This window comes from Spea bombifrons, chromosome 3, assembly GCF_027358695.1.
Source record: "Spea bombifrons isolate aSpeBom1 chromosome 3, aSpeBom1.2.pri, whole genome shotgun sequence".
Classification (NCBI taxonomy): Eukaryota; Metazoa; Chordata; class Amphibia; order Anura; family Pelobatidae; genus Spea; species Spea bombifrons.
Genome location: NC_071089.1, coordinates 96,771,265 through 96,786,082, shown reverse-complemented (window position 1 = coordinate 96,786,082; position 14,818 = coordinate 96,771,265). Strand labels below are relative to the sequence as shown.

At 34.6% G+C, this 14,818-nt stretch overlaps 1 protein-coding gene across 2 annotated transcripts in view; it reads left to right on the top strand.

Annotated features, from left to right (window-relative positions):
- The window catches only part of PLOD2 (procollagen-lysine,2-oxoglutarate 5-dioxygenase 2), a 49,104-nt gene extending 38,334 nt beyond the window's left edge, over positions 1-10,770 (top strand). The window contains exons 10-20 of one of the 2 annotated variants that reach the window (XM_053458509.1): positions 1,087-1,208; positions 1,954-2,058; positions 2,465-2,590; positions 3,188-3,329; positions 4,910-4,972; positions 6,699-6,812; positions 7,944-8,009; positions 8,672-8,776; positions 9,086-9,232; positions 9,325-9,450; positions 10,504-10,770. In XM_053458509.1, coding sequence (XP_053314484.1) covers positions 1,087-1,208; positions 1,954-2,058; positions 2,465-2,590; positions 3,188-3,329; positions 4,910-4,972; positions 6,699-6,812; positions 7,944-8,009; positions 8,672-8,776; positions 9,086-9,232; positions 9,325-9,450; positions 10,504-10,659 — 1,272 coding nt within the window. In that variant the 3' untranslated portion in view covers positions 10,660-10,770. The remainder of the gene's footprint in view (positions 1-1,086; positions 1,209-1,953; positions 2,059-2,464; positions 2,591-3,187; positions 3,330-4,909; positions 4,973-6,698; positions 6,813-7,943; positions 8,010-8,671; positions 8,777-9,085; positions 9,233-9,324; positions 9,451-10,503) is intronic. The other variant, XM_053458511.1, reaches the window with a different exon arrangement.
- Positions 10,771-14,818: the final 4,048 nt, after the last annotated feature.

Genomic DNA, 14,818 nt, shown 5'->3' with positions numbered 1-14,818 from the left:
CTATCTGTTGCAAAAGTACTCCAAGAAGCCAGAACAATGCAGACAGATCCACAGAGAAAGAGACATGTTTCTGCACTTCGCTTTCTCTGGGAACCCGTCTGCATTTTTCTGGCCTCCTGGAGGCCACAGTATGCACCAAGGGGAGAGCCTCTCCTCCACTCCTCCAATTACGAGTGAGGTTTTCCCTGTGGTGTATACCAAGACTCTGCCCTGTTGTGGAAGTACTCCAGGAGGGCAGGTTAACTGAGTGGATAGTGGGGTAAAACAGACCAACAAAGACAACAGAAGGAAGACAGAAGAACAAGAAGAGGCAAAACAAGAAGCGGAACTGTGGAAAGGAAACAGGATCATAGTTGAGGGAGAAAGTAGATAGAGAGAGTGTGAGAGAACGTAAGAGTTAGTGTGAGAAAGTGAGAATGAAAGGAAATGCAAATTAGGAGCTTTCTCTTTCATTTTTATCTATTTCATTGGGCTCTCCTCTTTTTCAGAAATTCATATGAATGAACAAAATTGGCAAATATTATTAAAAGTGAACATTAAAGAAATGTTACACTAATCATGTAATTAGGGGGTATTTTTTGATACATTGTTTGCCCTTTTATAACTCTAATATCTCTAATATCAGTGTAGTGTAATGTAGCTATATTGGCTTCAGTTATGCTTGCATCCCCCACACATCAGAAGAAAATTTGAAAAGCACAGGATGTACTATTACATCCTAAGATCATTCTGATGACCTTTTTTCAGGAAGTAATAATGTACGTAAAAGGACATCACCAGGGATCCAGTTGTTCCGTGCCTGATGGAGAAAGCTTTATGATACCTGTCTAGTTTGTCTTTATTTAACATCATTTTATTAATGATTGCCAATGTAGGAATTATTGTGGTCCACTCTGAACTGAAGATGGGGGGCATTGCATTTAGTAACCATTACATTCATCATTTAAGGTACACATGGGGGCCCACACTCTTGTTATTAATGCAAGTGTGTGTTTTTGTCATTAAATTTCCCCTTTAGAACTGTACTCTTTGTTCCATCAATTCATGACTTTGTACTTTCCTAATAACACTTTTTTTCCATTATAGGAAGTTTATCATGAAAAACACATTCAAAAGTTTTGGGAAGATGCCAAAGGTGTTATTGGAAATCTGAAAGTCGTGGGACCGGAGGAGACAATCTCTCAAGCAGAAGCTAGGAACATGGGAATGTAATAAATATTACATCCTTACTGTGTGTTTTTCACTTTGGTACATTGTGTCAACAGGGACGGCTGTATATTGTGCCTCCAAATCTAGAGACTTCCCAGATCAGATTGTTTGTTTGTGAAGTACCAGCCTTTTCTATTATGGTGTACAGGGCAGACTCTTCATACAAAGAGCCCTTTATAAGTTACATATATCGGGAGGAGGGCAACAACGTTGAGTGCTGCTGTTTGAACTATAACAAAACTGTATAGACATTTTATTCGCTAATAGATATTTTGGCATTAGACAACTCTGTAAGTCGGCACAAATCTCTTGCTCCCGGCAAGTAAATGTAATTGAATAGAAAAGTGAAAATGAAATCTTGTTGGGTCAGCGCTAAGGCTGTTCCTTTTTAGAAACGCTTAAGAAAACACACACATTCACAACATTCTTAAACCATGATGTCACAGAATAGAGAGAAATAAATTTGTTTCTTGACTTCTGGAGGCCCAGCGGGATGTTGATGTTCAGATGTTAATGATTCAACTATTTGACTTCCTGTTGCTATCAGTGCGAATTTAACTCAGCATGCTTATGTGTGAATGTTGTATATCTATCTATGTATACTATAATATACTATACTATGTTGTACATGTGCCATTCTATTACAGTCTCCAATGGGGGCATCATACTTCCAGACTTATATTATGCATATAAATTGAGATAAATCAAACTGAACTTACATTTTTTCCCATTTTTGTTTTTTAGGGACACCTGCCGTCAGAATAAAGAATGTGATTATTACTTTAGCATAGATGCAGATGTTGTATTGACAAACCCCAAAACATTAAAACTACTAATTGAGCAAAACAGGTAGGTGGGCTATTCATGATGTGTAGAATTTATAGAATAAATTCAGTGCTGAATATGGTAATATAGTTTAGTATTTGAGAACTGTTTTTATTTAATTTTGTTCTTTACATGCAAACCTATCATGTGATATTTGGGGTGACTTCCTCTGCTGAATCAACACACTGAGCTATTTATGGCAATGCTTTATGGCAAGAGTGGCAGTCTGGGTGATTAAGAAGCCATTGTTTCCTTTGCCGAAAGGGAGTGATAAGGAGTTTGTTTGTCTTGTAGACTGGATTACAATAACAGAGCTAGATTATTATATAAATATATATATATATACACACACACACACACATCTACAAATAACTACTTATGTAAAAACTGGGACTGTTTAAAAATGGTTGTTTTGTTGTTTTTTTTACAGAAAGATCCTTGCTCCTCTTGTAACACGACATGGGAAATTGTGGTCTAATTTCTGGGGTGCCTTGAGTCCAGATGGATATTATGCAAGGTCGGAAGATTATGTGGACATTGTACAAGGCACTAGAGTGTAAGTGTAATCTTACCATAATTCATACCCTCGTGAAAATCTGTGGCCCACCACCATTGTTTGTGGTTGCAGTACTGTACATTTCTGCAAACTATATACCGTGATACTTCAGTGTAGTTGTCTTACTAGATGCGTAGCTGTGCATCATAAAAACCTCTATTAGGTAATGAAAGGAACAGTCATGTCTAATATAAAATTAACTCGCCCCTGTTATTAATATTATTAATACTAGTTTTATGGGAAATCTTGTTTAGATTACAGATATTAGAATTTAATGAAGCATATTCTTTACCTAATTCTTCACTTCACTGACATCTGGAAAGTAAATTGCATCATTATGGTTATTCTTAATTCTCTTAAGGTCTAACTTTAAGATGTTTATAAACACACAAAAAATACTTATTTACTTATTTTTTAAAATGAATATAGAGAATGGATGTACAACTTTGGACCTAAATGGTTTGAGCGATTGGGAGATTAAATCAGTTTCAATCATTTTGCCTAAAGTGGTATATGTTTGGGGACCTTGAGGCCTGGAGTTTGACACCCCCAAAAAAGAAAATCAGTTCACTAAATATTATGTTTTTTTTTCTACAGAGGCGTTTGGAATGTTCCATACATGGCCAATGTGTATTTGATTAAAGGAGAGACACTTAGGTCTGAATTAAAGGAGAGAAACCATTTTGCTATGAACAGGCTAGATCCAGACATGGCACTGTGCCGAAATGCAAGGGAAATGGTACGATTTTGGTGCAGGTTTGGTAGACTAGAATTTATAACATTGTTAGCACTTTTTCGCCACTCTAATCATTTGTTTTTTGTGTGTGTTTCTATGTTTTTGAGTACTAGGCTATTTTTTTTTTCTTTACAAAATAAGGTTTGCTCATTTTTATTTACTTGACTGCTTAAGCCCATAGCCCGATACCAATACCAAGATTAACCACCCCACCTTCCCCCAAACAAAGACACAGGACACCATTAGTGGGGTAGGGCTTTTGGCCACAGCTTTATTAGAATTTACATAAACATTCCCCAGGCCAGCGGTAAAACACATAACCAATCCTAAAATGACCTGCCAGCTGTTAAGCACTAAGCCCAACAGGTAGATAATTACCCCAACAAGCCAAGAGTCCTAGCCCCGTAGGTGCCATAAGCCGCCCACGGGACACACTTCCCCAAGACCATTAGGGGCAAACATACCATGCTTATTTGTGATCCGCGCTGGCCAGGGTACCCAGACCGCAGCTGTGACAATCAAACAAGATGGAAAAAGAAAGGTAACAAACATATAAATAACATGAGCAGACCAAAAGTAGTGCAACAAAACCATTAGGTGTCAAACACAAAAAATAGGGCGGGTGGGGAATGTCTGAAGGTTGCAGGTGAAAAAGGAGAAAGAGGTAAGAGTCACCTCTTACCCCCAATATAACCCTATAACAATGTTGCAGCTACCCACCAATAAAAAAGGACCCTGACTGAAGCCCTGGGCATGGGCCAGCAGTCATGACCCCCTCCTATTGGTCCAGGGGGCCCCTTTCATACAGAACAGCTGCTGGGCTCTTATATATATACACCAATTACATATACTCATACAAATGCTGAATTCCAGGAAAGCCACATATAGTTTTACATCGTATGTATATATAGCATTACTTAAAACTGACAGAATGTATACTTGCTGATTTTGTCTTTTATATTTCTTTTCGTATGTCATACTAAATGTTCAGCTTTATTAGATAGAAGTTCCTATTAATTGTGTGTAGTTAGAGAAGAGAAACAATTTACTGTTGAGCCACCAATATTTCCAGATATTTGTTATTTTTGAAACTGCTTTATTGAAATGCACAACAAAAGTTGGCAAGTATTTCTACATTATATTACTCTTTCCAGCTAAAGGCCTGGCTTCTTGATCATCTGCATCTCTCCTACGTGGCAGTCCTCCAAACTTCCTTTTTTGTAACTCTCTGCATCCGTGATTTCAGTTGTTACTAACTCCTTGACTTTGGAATGCTCGGCTGAGAATGTGGTCAGGGGAAGACTTGATTTTTTTCTTACTGGCACTTTTCTAATTCATTTATGTTGATAAACATTTTTGACCTATATCCAACCATCTGGCAAATGAGCATGACAAGTCATCCTTTATGTCCTGCTTTTGCTTGAAGCCGCACGTTGTCTGAAAAAAAGACTCCTTATCTTTTTGGTTTGGCTGTTTTTTTCAATTTATATTTTTCATATTTCCACAGTTAATCTAGGCAAAATTAGAGTGCAAGAAAAAAAAGTGATATGCAAGTCAACTTATTTGATGCTTCTTCATTTTAGAGTTTACAAAGAGAAAGAGACTCCCCATCTTCGGAAAATTTCCATATGCTCAGAGCCCCGAAGGTTTCATTTTATTTTTATACTTTTTTTTTGTTGTTCTTGTCTAGATCTCTGCTCTCTTCCATTTTTAATATCCTTTCACAGTGGACATACTTTCTTAGCATCTAGAAAAGGGAGGATTTTCCTTCTAAGGTGACCCATTTTAAAGAGGTTATGTAGCTATGTAGAATCAGTTGTTACTCAATGGAGAGCTCACAGGTTCTATACGGAGCCCCCTTAGAGCATTAATATGTAGACGAAACAAAGAGAGTACTGTTTGACAAACATGTCTCTATTCACCATCCCAACCTAATGATTAGCTGATTGAAGTTAGGAAACCTCTAAAACTCGATCAGTAGCAGTTATATGTATAAGCATTACATTTTAACCTAGTTGTACATAGCATATTTTTCTCCATAAACACAGAATCTTTACTTCTATGTAAATTAGATATATTTATTATGCAAGCAAGTAATTAGTCTCACCTAACAAATAACATTAATAATAACGACCCATCACACAATTCCCGTTAATATAACATGTTTTATTTAATGTTGTTATATTATAAAATTACATAAATGGGAATGTCTTATTATTTGTTATTTAGCAGTCACCACTGCATACAATTGTAATGTCCTTGGCATCTGCAGCAAGGTAAGGTATAAGACCACGATTTAAAAAGTCTTCAGGCAATAGATGAGAACCATTGGTTACATTAGCATCAAAAAAAAGTGAACAAGGCATTGCTAAACATGTATTTATCTCTTTGTTTCTTCCATTTTTTGTTTTATTTTGGTTTTCAAAATAATAATTTCTTACAAGAGCTTGGACCATTTTTAACCCGTGAAACATAAAAAGCTGTATTACTAGAATGTTCTGGTTAAGGAACCAGAACAAGAAGAATTAAATGCCTCTTTTTGGAGATCGAAGTACATTTGGCTCCAACTTAAGACAATTTTCTTACATGTGGGATAGAAAAATGCCAACAAAAAATGTGATGCCAATTATGGGGCCTTTTTCCCCATAACTACATTTGGTTTGAAACTGGAGTAATTTATAACTGGCCATACAACTCATCTGCTTATTGTAAAAAAAATGTCAGGAATACAGTTTCTTTTAAAAACACAATTATCCTTCTGGCAGCATAAGGGTGTTGTATTTCTTCATTGGGAAACATGCTTTAACAAAATATTCTTCTGCCTCCTTTTTTTTCTTCGTAATTAACTAAGGCACGTTGATATTTTTTTCAGATCTAAAATGTACTCGACAATGGAAAATAAATAATAATAATAAAAAAAATATATATGTATATATATATATATATATATATATATATATATATATATATATATATATATATAAAATACTAATTTAGTAATTTAAAGTAACCTGAGTTTGTATTTTTTAAATCTTTATTTTTTTCAAGATGCCCATTTACTTTGTGCTACAAGCATAACATTTTTCTTTAGAAGCTCATTTTCCTAACTATAACAGGCTTTAATTTCATGTATGTAACAAGTACTTAAGTTTTCTTTCAGATACATTTTTTGTAACCACTTGGATTGTTTACAGAGGACAAAAACCACTTAAACCTTTTAACATTATATTTTCTTACACTATGACTTTCCTTTTCTTCTCTTATAGGATGGGGATTTCAGTGACAGCACTATACTATTTCACTTTCAAAGCTGTTAATTGTATTCTCTTGAAATTACAATCCCTCTCATATATTCTTAATTGTCTGCCTTAGGGCGTCTTCATGTACATTACAAACAGACATGAATTTGGAAGACTTCTTTCGACTGCCAATTACAATACTACTCACTATAATAATGACCTCTGGCAAATATTTGAAAACCCCGCGGTACGTATTAAGCAAAAACCTTTGTGTTTTGTTTTCTGTGCTCTTGATTGAACATGTACATTGCAGTTGCATGTATGCGAGGATCACGTGTAATAGCCTCTGGTAGGGATATTGAACCTCCTTTGGTCTGTTGGCCGTTCTGTCACTAATATGTAAGTGGATAGGATCTGATTAGGAAAGTCTGTATAATGTAATAGAGTAACTGTGAAAAAGTAGATTCGGTCAGAGGGAGAGAAAGCGAGTGTTCTAATGTACAGTTTTTGGGCAAAGGGTGAGTTGAGGCCTAGTATTAATACTTGTTAACAGCTTAGCACTAATTATGCAATGAAAATATATTCTTCAACTGTTTTAGGTGTAATGAAAGGTATGCATGCTCAAAAACAAATACCAGGTGAAAAAGATGTTTCTTATCCCATTATGTGGGGAATGACTGGGTAACCTGATAAACCTTTCAAGCCTTAAAAAGTACACGTATGCTCTCACGGTGGTTCATCATCCCTTAGGCACACTAGTCAAATTCTTAGGAGACTTCAAGCCCTAGAGGACCTGGTGCTTTAATGGATAACCTGCCAACACACCACCTCTGGCTGAATAACAGTAGCTGTGCTGTGCAGGTTACTGTAGCCGTGAGGAAGGCACTTGGTGGCGTCATATTTCATGATTTTTTTTTATGCATGTACGTGTACAATTTCTACTCAGCTGCCAACTTCTCTGTAAGGATATAGTTTCTGGATGTCTAATTTACAATGCCTAATCTGTATCTTATTATACCTAAATTTATTATTATGTTATATTATTGTTATTATGCAAGTTTTTTCTATTAAATTTATCCATTAGTTATCCATTATTTATTACTGTGTATCGCTTCCTCTATAAAAGATGGGTTTATAGCCCAGTGACAATAAAGAATTCCTTTTCTGTTCCCAACATAATCTTTCTTACAGAAATTCCCACATGCATTAAGATATTTGGTTTTCTTTAAAAAATTGTTTGCGTGTTATTAGAACTGACAGACACTAAATTTCACATGCTGCATTCAGATGTGGAGCAGTACATGCATTGTGTATTTTCTTTGATGTAGTATCATAAGCAACAGTATACAAAATAAAACCTAAATCTATTTTTTTCCAGGATTGGAAAGAAAAATACATTGATCCAAACTACTCAAAGATCTTCACTGAAAACATAGTTGAGCAGGTAAGATTATTTCATATTTAAGGCAGCTATTGAGTATGCCAATCCCAGTAAGAAAAATGAATTGTTTCATAACTTCTGATTTGTGACATAAGTTTATAATAAAAATCTTTTCCTAATTTGCTGGATATCAGAACAATTTATGTAAAGCTAGAGAATACATACGAAAGGACCTGGAAACACCTTTACTGAATTTAGGCAATAGTCTCATAAGTTATAACACTAATTGCACTCTAGTATGCTAAGCAAATAAACTTTATCACACGTGCCATAATATTCTTCCGTCTAAAGGTTTACTCACATAAAAGTTGTAAAAATCTTTTTGTAGTTTCTCTGGCAACAAAATTTCAAATAAGTAATTTTTACACAAATAAATTCACAGAAATATTTATAGGAAAGGTTTGGTTATTATGAAGGACGACTAATGCTACATTTAATTTACAAAAAAGTTACAATCAGTAATAGGTGAAAGAGCATCTTTAACATACATGTAGAAACAACTTATTTTCTGCCATCTGCTGTTTAAACTAGCTATGTACATAACACACAGTTTAATTCACAGATCATATACCTATATTTATTGTCATTTAAATGGCCATAACTATGGCCCAAACAACACTTCAGCAGGTTTTGAATAAATCACCTCATTATACCTATTTTTGTAGCCTTGTCCAGATGTGTTTTGGTTCCCCGTGCTTTCTGAAAAAGCTTGTGATGAACTTGTACAGGAAATGGAGCACTTTGGACAATGGTCTGGTTCAAAAAATACGGTAAGCAAAGCATTTAAAAAAATAAAAATAAAATAGATAAAGTTAACAACTGACAGTGATTTGGGTTGAGGAATCATCCATGTCATAACAAATAATTACATGGAAGTCATATATGTGCATGAAGAGGCATGTTTGTTAATTGAGCAGAAATAAAGAACATACTTGTCCTTGGTATTGGCTAAGCAGTGAAACTATCATTAGCCTTGTATCTCTGAATATTTTAGACTTAGTTTTTACAGTACCCTAATTACAGGATTTGTTTTGAAATTCTGGTTATGGCTACAATTTACTTCTTTTACTTGTAATTAGGATAAACGTATTGCTGGTGGATACGAGAACGTGCCAACGGATGATATACACATGAGCCAGATCGGGATGGATACAGAGTGGCTTCATTTCATCAGAGAATACATTGCTCCAGTTACTTTAAAAGTATTTGCTGGCTATTACACCAAAGTAAGAATGCTTCCAGTTGTCAAACTTTCCATGCAACTGCTAATCTTTTGCTCTTGTGATGTATCAACATTATTATTATTTTTTTTTTTAAGGGACATGCTTTGCTTAATTTTGTGGTCAAATATACCCCAGATCGTCAGTCATACCTACGTCCTCATCATGATGCTTCAACCTTTACCATCAACATAGCCCTCAACAAAAAGAATGTGGACTTTTGGGTATGTGGCATATCTGAACATTATTTTAATGTATCTTATGAGATATAGTTTGCAATTACCCTGTTACTATTAGGGTTTCATAACCCAGACCTGCACATGACTTTATTTCTTACACTGTTGTTCAATAAAGTGGTTTTCTGTTAGCAGTTTACCCATACTTAAGTATATTTTAAAGCTACTGTTACAACACATAATTGTTCTGAACTATGTCAGTAATTTACAGTTTTCTAATTTTCATTAGGCAGCAAGACCCTTTCTATACTGGGGAGGTAGTTTTATATTTCATTTTTTCTTAAATCAAGGGGCATATCTGTATAGGAAAAAACTATATAAATCAAATTTGGATCAATTCAATTAGCAACCAATTAAGAGTTTTTGCTGACTACTTTAGGTTACCAACCAGGAGCAATTAATGGGCAAAGTACTAACTAGTAGAAAAACTCTTATGGCTGCTAATAGCATTGTTCCAGGATTGGTAATTTTGTACATATGGCCTTAAATGTCTTTTACATTCTTATTGTTCCTTTTGACATACATTTCTTACTGTTTTTCTACCTTTAACTTCCTAGGGATATAACCTATGTTTCCTTACCGAAAGCATTTTCTTTTTTTTTTTTTGCCCTGCCCAGAGGCAGGCTGGTATATGCTGAAATGATACACTCTCCCCTCCTTGACAACTTGTCTGTCAAATTGGGAGGATCTGGATGTCTCCTAATCAGGTCTTGATCCTTGGTGGATCTCCCACCAGCTCCTTGGCCATTGGAGTTAGGTTTAGGAAATTATATAATTTTGTTTGTCCTTATAGCCTTTGCCATTTTTTGTTCTTTTAATATTGGTCCATTTTTTTATACACATGGTCCACTATGGCTCGATTTAGACAGTACTTGAGGGCATTAGGTTTTTCTTTAGTTTACTTATATTATTTTAGAGAATGTGCATCTTGGTTTGTACTTGCCTAGTTACACATTCACCTTTTAAAGTTTTAAATGTCCACTCACTGGTTGAAAAAAAATGTTGAACAATAATGATGCAGATTTGTCTCTCTTCTTGCAGGGAGGAGGATGTAAATTCACTAGATACAACTGCTCCATTGAGTCACCAAGGAAAGGCTGGAGCTTTATGCACCCAGGAAGACTCACACATTTGCATGAAGGACTTCCTGTTACCAATGGAACTCGATATATTGCAGTATCTTTTATTGACCCTTAAGCCTCCGTATAACAAACTCCAGACCCATGACGACCAAGATATTACCTTTTTTTATGACAGATGTCTATTTATAGAATTTGTACCAAATCGAAATATTTGTCAATGTTTAAATTTAAAATAAAAAAAATAAAATCTGTGTTAATCCAGCAAATAAAATACTTAAAAAGAGAATCACTGTTACAAATAATCGTAGGTTAAAACCCTATTCATTGTGTATTATGCCCCTCACATGGCCCACAAAATAGAATGTTTAGGAGGCCAACCCTCCTAGCAGCTATTCCCGTTTAGTATTCAATTGCTGTAAATCACTCTGCTTTTAGTTAATACTAATTATACAAATTATAATAAAGAAAATTGATGCAGAAGTGTTGTGAGCAAGAATTTCTGCACTCAAGTTTTCCTATATATATATATATATATATATATATTTATATATATATATATATATATATATATCCAGACCCACTCTACACACATTGTAGTAAAACACACATAAAACATCTAGTGTCAAATGAATCTGTACTTTGAAGAGCTAGTATAGCTACAGTATAACATCCTATCATATATGATCACACAAATTATACCTTATTATCACAAAAAGGGTATATTTTTTAAAAAGTACCAAAATAGCTCTATTAAAAAAATGAGGAGAAAATTAAATGTGGTACAGGCTTTCCAAAGTAACATGGAAAAACAAAAGTCTATTCATTTTCGTGTATCTGTGAACAAAACTGAAACCTTTTTATATAGCGGGCTGCTTGCTCAATAGTCTGGGCCTGCCTCCAAGTTCTCAGATATGCTTATATAATGTTACAGACTTATAGATTGTAAAATGAATCCTTTGCTTTAAATTATATTCGAAGCATGGAATATCTACGAAGTGAGTAAAGCTGAGTGCCACTCCCCAAACCCCCTACCCCTGCTCACCGGTCCAAGAGAATCAAACATTTCAAATGCTCCTTCCATATATGAAAGTATGTTTTAGTTGTTATGATTTTTAGCAATTCAAATCCATCAGGATTGATGATTTATGTAAATAGTATTTTTTAAGGAGTGCTATGAAGAAATGTGCTTTTATATATATCTTTCATTATGGAAGGATAATTTCATTGTATACATGACAAGGGAATTTTTTTAACTGGACATTTATTTTATATGTTTGGGAGATTTTCCAATGGAAATAGGGCAGTCAGATTTTATAAACATCTGCATATATTGTGCAATTTGACCCTTTGTTTGCCAGGTGCTTTTTTAATGCTGTGTGAAGCCCTCTCACATTTCATGGGCTAAATGTATTTTTGAAGAATAAAAATGACTTGAATTGTTTGTAGAGAACTTTTTTTGTAAAGGGTTTGTCAGATGAAGTGACTTCTATATTATTAGAGATATAAATGATTTTTGATTGGGATCAGTAAATTTTTCTGTATTTTTTGCAGTACTTGAACAAAATATTCAGTAACTCATTCTGATGTGTCGGTGAGATGTCAGTTGTTTATGAATAAATGTTAATTTAAACCTAGTTTTTGTCTTCTTCAATGAAAGCAGAATATTTTGAATATGATGCTCTTATGGAATTAATTAAAACAAAAACACAGAAAAAAAAATATTTACAAACTAAACCTGTTGTGTCTAAATGTCATTTGATGTATCCGTTTCCATTTTGGTGTCATATTCACATTTAAGTGTGTCTTAAAAATTGAGGAGAAGAAAAAATAAAAAGTCATTACATTAAGACCCACTCTGCAACTACCGTTGTATAACCTACTTCCATTTCTTTAATGTTGCTATTCACAGACTGGCATCTTTCACCTTATTGATTTCTCCTCCTTAGAAATTTAAAAATGCAATTTTTAACTTCAATATATTGTGCTTTTATTAAACAGTCCTAGTTTTTGCGTAATATAATGTTTTCAGACAAATGCATATTAGCTGTATATATTTGTACTAGCTATGTTATCTCAGCTACACAAGCAGCCTGATTCTTGTGGTAAACAGAATGGCTTAGTTTTAATCACCAAGTCAGAGGCTCTGACTTACAAAGGTTTATGGAGAAACACACTTTGCTAGAATTGTCATAAGGAATCAGCTGAGTTTGGTATTTGAGCTGGGAAAGTCACTGTATTTATGCTCCATGAGAAAAATGACCCAAATTATGGTGTAATAGCATGTAATGCATTTGTATTTCTAAAATACTCTAGGTATCGAGTACTCTTTCTGTAAAGTAGTATTTTCTCACATTACCTATCAGACTTCCTTCCTCTACCTTCAAATCATCCTCTCTAGTTTAACACTCCTCTCAGATTGGCAGAGAAAGAGAACTGTTTCTGAATGTTTCCTTTTTATGCAGCTATATCTCCAATATTCTGCCTTTGGGGGGATATGAACACAGACTCTGCCCTTTTGCAGAAGCACTCTGGGATGCTAGGTTAAAGGTGTACAAGTAGACAATGTGAAACCAACAAAATTCAAACAGATTTGTAGTCCTTTTCAGACATTCAGGCAAATTTTGTTAAAATTAAAATTCGTATGAATCCAAGTGCACAAGTCTATATATTACACTATATCATTTTTTTATTTGGATACATTAAATGGTACATTCCAGTGTCCTAGGAATTCAAAAATAATGTGCATTAAATGTACTTTGTGAGTACTTTTGTATACATTAGTTAAACATACAAAAGAAAAATTACATTAATAACCTTCCATCTTTTTTTTAAGGGGAGAGCGCCAAAAAATTTATCGGCTATCATATATATTAAAATGAAAATGAGAACTGGAGTGTCACTTTAAAGATTTTCACTTAATATTAAAATATTAAATCTATACATCTATGCACCATTGCTTGACTATTATATCATGGGTCAATAAAAAATAGACTAGTGCATTCGTCTTCCGGCGAACATGAAAACGATCATGAAGATTGCATTTATTGAAATAAAATATATTCCCATGATCCTTTAGTCTAACAGTTTAATACAACCCCCCCCCAAAAAAATTAATAAAAACAAAGTTTGCAACTGTTTGGATTTCAAGCATATGGAACAATGCTACTCAATGTATCTTACCAATAGAGGGCAGCATTCTGCCTGAGAATATATTAGCCATATATGGTAGTATGCTCATTGGTCGCCAGCATGAAGCCCCCTGATGGCAACCAATAGAGTTGCTCATACGGACATTTAAACTTTTGGCGCCAGAGCTGCTGCGGTACGTGTTAACCCCGTATTAACCCCTTAACCGGAAAAAACAACGAAAAAACGAAGACGAAGAATGTCCACGAATATTCGCCCGAAGAGAAGACAGGAACGGGCGAATATTCGCAGAATACGAAGATTTTTTTTGGCCGAAGACGAGCACGAAGACGAAGAGCCCCCTGGTGCCTAAGTCTAATACAAAACAATAATTTGGCTATGAACCATCATTCCAACCGCTAAGATTTAGACTGTGTTTGTGTTTCTATGCATAAAAAGAGAGAAGTGTTTTCTGCTGTAGTTTTGTGCCAAAGTAAAATTGATTTCTGCTTTCTTTATTTCTGTAGAAAAAAAAGTCATGGAAAGTCTTACATTTTTGGAAAACAGATCTATTGTGAAAAAAAAGCCTAGAGCTTTCCATACCAAGGGAGCAATGAGAGAACCCATACCTACTACTGGGAAACCATTCAAACACAACCTGTACTGAGGAGGGAGAATGAATAGGGCAGTATTTTTTGCAAATCAATCAATCTAATTATATATTATTTATATTTTACGAAAACCTTACACAAATATATCCTTGTGTTGTTTACATTGTCCTTCATTAAGCTAGTATTTGAACAATTTATATCTGCTTGCAAAACAGTTTGTTAGTAATAAATGACATTGGGATTGTGTACTGCTTGCAATGTATTGCCCTCTGAAAATCCCTTTGTTTAAATCTGGCCATTTTAAAAGCCTGCAGACTTGTTTGGAAGAAAAAACACTGCACCATTCCAAACCACACAGCTGTTCATTTCACAAACTATTTTGTTTTTTTACTGCCAAGACGTTTAAGGATTCCCACAATATGCAGGATATTTCAACTTTTGTAAAACGTTTAACTGTTTACAAGGGGATATGTAGTATATATGTGTATATACAATTTGTGAGTAAACTGCTACAGATCAACAGACCAATACACTGTT